General features: G+C 29.0%; 1 protein-coding gene across 1 annotated transcript in view; it reads right to left on the bottom strand.

Annotated features, from left to right (window-relative positions):
* LOC105617714 (glycine-rich cell wall structural protein 1.0-like) overlaps positions 1–8,380 on the bottom strand; it is a 9,857-nt gene extending 1,477 nt beyond the window's left edge. The window contains exons 1-4 of the mRNA XM_012199268.1: positions 8,291–8,380; positions 1,390–1,451; positions 734–1,047; positions 13–225 (exon numbers count right to left, since the gene is read on the bottom strand). Coding sequence (XP_012054658.1) covers positions 13–225; positions 734–1,047; positions 1,390–1,451; positions 8,291–8,380 — 679 coding nt within the window. The remainder of the gene's footprint in view (positions 1–12; positions 226–733; positions 1,048–1,389; positions 1,452–8,290) is intronic.
* Positions 8,381–9,097: the final 717 nt, after the last annotated feature.

Here is a 9,097-nt window from a genome sequence, read left to right as displayed (position 1 = left end):
CTATGATAATACCGCCGCCTCCACCACCTCCGCCGCCATAACCGCCACCTCCGTGACCACCTCCAAAACCGCCGCCGCTGTCACCATGTCCTCCATGATCTATGATGATACCACCTCCTCCGCCGCCGCCCCCGCCATAACCACCTCCTCCATGGCCACCTCCAAAACCACCGCCACCGCCGTAGCCTCCTCCATGACCACCACCATGATCTACGATGATACCTCCTAAAATAAATTATTGTTTTTATTTTGATTTTATTATAATTAAATATTAAATATTAAAATTAAATATTAATATAAAATTAAATATAAATTAAATATTAAATATGATACAAAACAGAGAAAGAGAAAAAGAATGAAAGAAGAAAGAAAAAGGAATTTTTTTAATTTTTGAAGAATATTTAAACAAGAATAATTAAAATAGAATAAATTTCTATTCATGTTTAAAATAATTTAGATTAATAATTAAATTACTTTAATTTCTTTGCATTTTCTTAATGCATTTTATCGCTATATAATGCAGTCATCAATTTAGTCATTAATCACACATATTAATTGCTTAATAAATAATACATAGGTATAGTATAATATTATTTCTCTTCCGGCGTTTCTTTTCCTGAATATCTCTATCTTTACAAATTCATTTTATAAACAAAATAATTGATACTTTGAATATTATAAAAAATAACAACATTCAAAATTAGAACGTATCTTTCATAAAATTTCTCCTTACCTCCGCCAATATCGTCATGACCACCTCCAAAACCTCCTCCAAAACCTCCACCAACTCCATGACCTCCTCCATGACCCCCTCCGAAACCACCTCCGAAACCACCGCCTCCTCCATATCCACCTCCATGACCTCCTCCGAAACCTCCTCCATGGCCACCTCCTATGTCTCCAGGACCGGAGACATCAATGTGATGATCATCACCTCCGCCGCCTCCACCTCCACCTCCGTGACCTCCTCCGCCATGATCTTCATATTTTATGATATGTTTTTCATGTTGCTGCACTACCTCCGGCAAGTGTATCCTTATATGCACACTGAAATACAAAAAGTATGCTTAAAAGGAGGAACAGTGCGGTTCTAATTAACGAACATTTTAAGATGTCGGTAATTACAGACATATGAAGAATCTTATTTCTCATCTTCTTTCACTAATTTGTACATGAATTAATTGGATCTTGAATAAATTAATTACACACAAACGTGTAATTAATTACGCATGAGCGTTTAAGTAGGCTGCTATAAAATGATATAAATTTATTTTATTTATGGTATTTTCTCTATTTTTATAAAATTAAATCTAACATTCTCTGAAAACATAATTCATCAACCATTAAGTACCAGTAAATTTTACTAATATTTTTATGATTGGGACTCACTGCTCATGTCCGAAGGTTGCGAAGCCTACTGATAGAATATTTGCAAGAATGATGACCTTTATCTGCAATTAAATAAGTCTTTTTAATAATCCATTATTTTTTTTAAATTTCAGCTATATGAATGTATTAGATGTAATCCTAAATGCGGTATATCATATAACTTAAAAAACGTATTTTACTTATTGTTTTCCATATTGTTTCCGAGAATTATTTATATTATATGAGTGTCCTTATGTATTACAAAAATTGAAAAGATTTTATATATATAATATTGATTTACAATATTACTCTTTCTCAAAATCTGAATGATTATTCTTATGTATTTTTAGAAAAAAAATATAAAGTTCTATTATATCCAAAAATGTCAAAAAATTAAGGATTTAAAAAAACTGAAAGTTGAACAATTTATAGCTTTTTTCTTATACTTTACAAAATAAAATACAAAAAAAATTATTTAGGTATTGAGAAATAAAAACCTTATTAATGGTATTTTTTCCATTAAATATTGTTATTTATTTTTAAACAGATTTTTTATTGTGCAAAAAATAAGATTGAAAATAATTGCTAAAACAACAATTCTCAGTTACAATAAAATTTTTTAATTAATCAAATTATTTAAATAACAAAAACATTATAAATATAGTGTGTTGAAAATTTTTATTATAATTAAGTATAATTTTAATTACTTCATACTTCAGATTGATTGAAATTATTTTTTCTGTCTAAAAAAGATCTGTCCTTACACCAAATTTTGTTGTTTATAATCATTAATTTCGACTTACAATTTTAAAATTTAATAACTGTAACACAGAAAACTATTTCATTATATATTATTCTGTACTTATTAAGTTAAAGTTTCTAATTATTACAATTCTTTTTTTAAAAAGAATTATAAAACGAAATTATAAAACTGTCATTCGCGCGACTATAGATTTGGATGCGAAAAAATCCACTGAACGAAGACACTTTCAAACATCGATTGCACGCGAAGTCCTATATTCTCAGTGAAACGACGGTTTTTATCCATTTAAATATCTTACAGCGTATTTGATTTCCATTCTGGTATCCAGGACGCTACCGGATCTTGAACTTTTTCCTTCCTCCACAGCTCACCACAGCGACCCAGTATACACTGTCATATATTTGCAGTCGCGGTCTTACCTGTATATATATACGAGAGGAAATACCGGAAGAAAGGAGTGGGGATGAAATAAAGATCGGATACCACCACACCGGAGGTACTCTCGGAAGAACACTCAAAAAGAAATCGACCGCGCGATGACGTACAAAACTGGTGGGCATACCTCCTCGCCGTATACCCAAAGTACATGTACCAGATGATACCTACTACATGTAGGCACATAATGCGTTTCAGTGAACAAAAACAACCGTGATCCAGCTTGGTCCAGCTAGAGAAATTCACATTTGAGCTTTCTCGATTTTGCCAACATATGTATATCGATATTTATGATGATTGATTGCCACTAACTATTTTCGGTAATTAGAGCATATGCAGTATAGTGTCTTACTAGGTTCTACAGCTGATACTTCACAACGTCGTATACCAAATTTTATAAACGAAAGAGAAATGAAAAAAATGGAGAAAAGATTTTCTTTTATAATTGTCCTGATCTTCTTACTAGTCTGACCTTATCTCTGAGCAAAAATTATATTGGTAGATTAATCAAAGATATTGCTGGTGCTTTTATTCTCGCACTATATTATTTAAGAATTCCATTGCAATTGGCAATTCGTGATAAGCGCATTGCAATGATTGATCTTTATGATTTATGAGTTTGGCGGTATGTGAGTAGACGTAGATAAAAAAAGTATTAATATTGATTCAGAATTATTACTTCTATTGATTATACACTTTCCCCGATTTCCAGAATAAAATCAACTAGAAAATAGAATATTATAGACAACTTGCATATCTCTTTATGATTCTTGCTCAAATATTTCAGTTATAAAAGAAATGCATGTTTGCACATGCTGCATAAGAAAATGAAATCTAAACATATGTCTTTGATCTTTATTATCGTGAATCCATTTTTACAGATAATAAATAAAGATAATAAATTATTAATTATAATTTATTTATTTGAGTAAGTGCAGGTACAGGTCAACGAATGATATAGAAACTATAATAAGTCACAATACGTCACAATAAGTCATAAAATCACTTACAAAATTTAAGTAAAATCTGTTAACAATTTTTCTTAGTAGATAATATTTTAATTTCCCTGCATAAAGTTGGCATCGATGTATTGAAGCCATACACAAATCATACATCTTTTTCAATGATATATATAAATAATGCGATATAATAATAAACATTAACTCTTCTCCGATAATACATTATTCATAAAGTATTAATTGTATGAGAACGCATATATTTCTTTAAAAGTATTTATAATAATGTAACACAGAATTATATACGTTTACACGCACACACAGATATGATTTAACTTACATACATGATTGAACTCAGCAACGACCACTTATCGTTTGTTACGCATATCGCGTGAGAGAAATTAAGTCTATCTATACTTTGATTAAGCAATTGTATTAATTATACAGATTTTAACCGATCGCGGATATCGGATTCACCACAAACTAGCACGAACATGCATGTAACATATAATCAGCGTATTATAATATGTATATAAATAACACAAACACATCGTACAGTTAAAAGTAATTTAGCTCTGATATAATTATTTTTCGAAAATTCTGAAAATTCTCGAAAATAATAACGTATTTATATTTTATCTTAATTTTAAATTCATTTAATTTTAAACGCAATTTTTATTTTACGTATGTGTGTGTGTGTGTGTGTGTGTGTGTGTGTGTGTGTGTGTGTGTGTGTGTGTGTGTGTGTGTGTAGATTATTATAAAGTTAAAGAAGTTATGAGTTGAGAGGTATATGAGTTTTAAATTAATTGCATGCTACTTCAAATTTTGTCTCATTTAATCAAAGATATTCTTAGATTATTAATGATTACTTATAACCGATATTACCTTATATTGTATAAAATGAATAAAGTAAGTATAATTTGTTTAATTAACATTTAAATTAATATATGGATATAGTAAACGTAATTATGTAAATTGATTACCTGAAAAAGCACGCAACGGTTTTGAGATGTCAAATAAACTTCATGATGCAAATAAAGGAGGATATTAAGTTAGAGCTGCTTCTTTGTTAAAATGAAAAAGTTTCGAGATGTACAAGTTAAATGTCATATTAAAGGACTAAATTAGCAATCCTCAAGATAATCGATACACTTGACTCTGCTTAAAAGTTCTAATTTATATATCTCGGAATTTTTTCATTTTAGCCGAAAAACAGCCCTAACTTAAAATTCTCCTTTATAATAAATATTTGTTAATTAAAAGAAATTTACAAGAGAGGAGAATAAATTTAAAAAATAAATATTATCATTTTATTTTCTGTGCTTTTTGCTGATTAAATAATAATTATATAAAAGAATTTCATTGTTTTGCCTCAGAATGATTCTCTTTTTATTTTAATAATTAATCAGATCTAAAAAGTACACTGAAAAAGAATTCCCAGTGTCTATTGAATTTGTGTTATTAATATAAAATTAATGAGTTAGTGAGAACAATAGATATAATAAATTTCAATCCAATTTAAACTTCAACTTTCTCAAATCTTCACATTTCATTGCTGGTGTATAGGTTATTGCCAACAACTACAATATATGCAAGTATACATTTCGTTACATTCGCAACAATGAAATAACAAGTATATCTACTCAAACAACTCACTATTTAATTGTTGGGAGATTTTTACTAATACAACCATGTGAAAGCACAGAGTGGAAAATTACCTCGTACCTTACAGTAGCGTTAATTACGCGGAAAATTTTTTCTACAAGATGTTTTAGATATTCAAATGGTATTCATTGAATGGTATTCAATTTAGATATTCATTGAACTGCATTTGCTCTAAATATCTTTGTGCTAATTTTTAATTTTTTATTAACAAAATCATTTAGAGCTATAAATCATAAGCTAATAAAAGATTTTCAAAAAACTGAAAGAGCTAATAAATTTTAATAAATAATATAACTTATTGCAAAAACGCTATCTTCAACAGATTTAAGGATTTATTTAATTTAAAGATTTTTTTCGAATTTTTTGATTTTATAAATATTTATATTAAATTTATATTAAGAATGTTGTCAGAGATAATTAAATTTCTATTAAATTTCTTTCGTTAAATATATTTTTGTTAAAATATGTTTTGAAGTATTATTATATATTATCATAGATTTTAAATATTCTCTTAAATGTCTATTATACATAGACATGTTATCTCAGAAAAAATAATTATCTTTTTATAAAAACAACATTTAGACCGTTAAACGTCAAAAACTAGTAACGATAAACATATTTTTTTCTTAACTAAAAAGAGCTTACATCTTCAAAAAATTCACAGATAAAAAATGATTTATTAAAATGATTTACAACATTCAATTAAAAATTTATGATTCTTCAGTCGCCATGTCTACATTGTCTACCTCGTACAGTGCGTTAATGGATTTCGTACACATGTGTACATCTCGAGCGCGTAAATACTGTCGGGTAAGAAAATAGAAAGTAACAGGAACACGCGGGAGGTAGAATAGGGTGCAGGGAAAGGAAGAGTGAGTGAAAATAAAAGGGTGAGAGCGACCGAGTGTAGTGAACGGGAAGAGACGGAAACGCATACCGCGTTACATTGAGAAAGACAGTTGCTTGTGGCGAATAACCGTGAGAGGCTCTCTCGGTTGTATTGTGCCGCTCCTTCTCCTTTCACTCTTTTCCCTTATCATATTCAAGCCTCTGCGGCAAATTTCGTGACAAAATGATCACTAGCCGCGGCAAGCGGAGACTTCTTTTTGTCACAAATTGCTGGCCTTGATTCCGCACAAGCTGACATTGACACGGTATCTCCGTTATATCATCCATCAATTCAATGCTCGAGCATGTGCATTTATTATGATTCGAGAAGAATATAATTCTACTCTTCAATCTTAATAGAGCTTCAATTTTAACGAAATAGATTTCCTTAGCAAAATAAAATTACTAGTCTAAGCAAAACATGTTTTTTTTATATTTAATCAAGATTTAAGAGTCAAGAATCGATATCAATGTTGTTCGAGAAAATATATAGGAAATATATAGGAAATCTTTTAATTTCTAAACATTCTTTTATTTTACGCTTTTTTTGTAGGTAAATAATAAAACTTTTCCGGTAGAAATGATTTTGTCGTATATGCTTTCACTTATATTGCTGCATTTTTATATACATTGAAATATGTGAAACATATGTGATAACATTTTTATATAAGTACATTTAAAAATGTTATTTCATGATGATGTATTTATCATTCACATATTTATCACGTATAATGTCAATTAATAAGGAAGTATTTTAGTTAACGATACTAAAGATCTCTATATATATTACAACGATATATAAAATGATTAGACTGTAAGAATATGATAGATTGTATCTCTTATGTTACGTCTTATTGCTAATCATGTAATGTCTGATATTTATGTCATGATATTTATCGAGATATTATCCTTAAAAAAAAATCCGTAAAAAATATTTAATAGCAAATAAACAATGAAGTGTTTTAGACAAGTATTCTTTTATTCGCATTATGTAAAAATATGAATACATACTCTTCTCTTTTACTGCCGAAGAACCGACGACCATTCCATATATTTAAACTCTCTACTATTATACGATATAGCTGCTGAATGTTACTCTCTTCAAACAAACCGCATATTCATGCTAAAGTAGTGAATGATCATTATTTTTTATTAATATTAAGTATATTTTTTTGTGAAAAAGATAGAATTTTAAAATTTTAAAATTTTTCAATAATTATGTTCTTTATATCTATTGATGAAATATTTTTTTTTTTCGTCACTTTCTTTATTTTTATAGTATCTTAATTTATTCGCTGTCTTTTTAATGAGTTAAGAAACATCGCGTCAGTACTTGTAGTGCCAACGAGGAAATTGCGCATAGCAGATGTAGGAATTAACAATTATTGTACATAAATGTACGGTGTTAGTCGAAGCAAACATTTAAACGTATCAGTGAATGAATAGCTTAATACTTCCGCGTCTTTATATTTCATGTCTTCATCTTTATTTATCTTATACGTGATTTATTATTAATATGTTCGAAATATATTATTGCAAAAAATCTGCAAACATTGCGTCTCGATTAAATGAAAGAAATTTTATCCGCTTTTCGGACTTCCTTCTACTTACATTAAATGATGAGCTACAATGTAGCCTTCATCGATGCGATTCGTCCAACAACTATTACTTTCACACACTTCCGCAAGAAATCCTGATGAAGGTGCACCGAATGACCTTACCTTACAATCAAGATCAAGATCAGCTTTTCGCAGTCGGAATTAAAACGATCTGCCGTACAAAATATTCAAATGCAAGAAATTTTCAAGCAGCTGTTATTATTACGTACTTCTAAAAATATTAATATTATACAATGGGATCTGTTATATTTGTCAAACAAAATTAAAAATATTCAGCGAAATTAGAATAAAATTGTCATTAATATAGGTACTTAAATAAGTTCACTAAGTTGATCAAGATAATATTTTGACTCATTCATGATAAAAATTCGAAAATCATTTTTTAGTTGTGTTTGAAGTGAGAAAGTGATCTATTGATAAAATTCATTGATTACTAAAAAAACTTGACAATCAAATCAGCATTATAATAAAAACATTATAAAATCAACGTTGTGAAAAAGTTAATTAAAGGCTACACTTTGAACAGACAATTACCATTCGTATGATAAGCTATATAAAAACCCAATTTAATTCACGAATTATTATTTTCTTGCCGAGCCCTTCTCGATCCTTTCACTTTCCTTATTCTCTGCTGATCCTCTGCTTTTGATTCCATTCTTGCCGATTACAACCGTGAGCGGCATCTATAGACGGTGGGATCGCCAAGAACGGCTTTCTCGACTTTCAAACGTTCAACCGGTCATCGGTCTTCCAGTGAAAGTAACCGGAACGAGAAAGGATGCGATCTCTGCTGGTGACCGTGATCTCTCAGCATTACTTTGCTCGAGTGATGGATAAGACAGCCGATTTTTACAGTCGCCTTCATGACCGCTCGACCATGAAAACGGCGCGTGTTTCCGACTAGTCAAATTTAACAATCGTCATAGATATTTATTACCCGTAAATGTCTTCAATTGTTATTTAAAAAGAACACGGCAATTATGTATGTGGCCATAGATGTCTATGGATAACAGTTATTGTCATGGACAATCGTATCCCGTTTGCTATATAATTAATGCTAGATAAATGATAATAAAATATATTAATTTTTTAAGATTAATAGGTATAAATCTGTTAATATTAAAATTAATATTAGCGTTTATATCTGTGGCAAGAATGAGCTACGAATTTCCATAATAGCAACTGTTATCCATAAGATTAATGTAAGTGAATATGTACTGCATTTATTTGTGAATATTTTTGAACAATTAATTCATTATATTATATTATATTTTTAAAGAAAATTATATATTATATTTTTTATTATATAAAAAATATTATATAAAAATATATATTTTATTATATAAAAATATATTATATTTTTTATATTATATTATATTTTTAAAGAAAACACAAAATTG

Source organism: Atta cephalotes (assembly GCF_000143395.1).
Source record: "Atta cephalotes unplaced genomic scaffold scaffold00013, whole genome shotgun sequence".
Taxonomy (NCBI): domain Eukaryota; kingdom Metazoa; phylum Arthropoda; class Insecta; order Hymenoptera; family Formicidae; genus Atta; species Atta cephalotes.
Note: the sequence above shows the minus strand (reverse complement) of the source record. Positions and strands in the feature narration are given on the sequence as shown.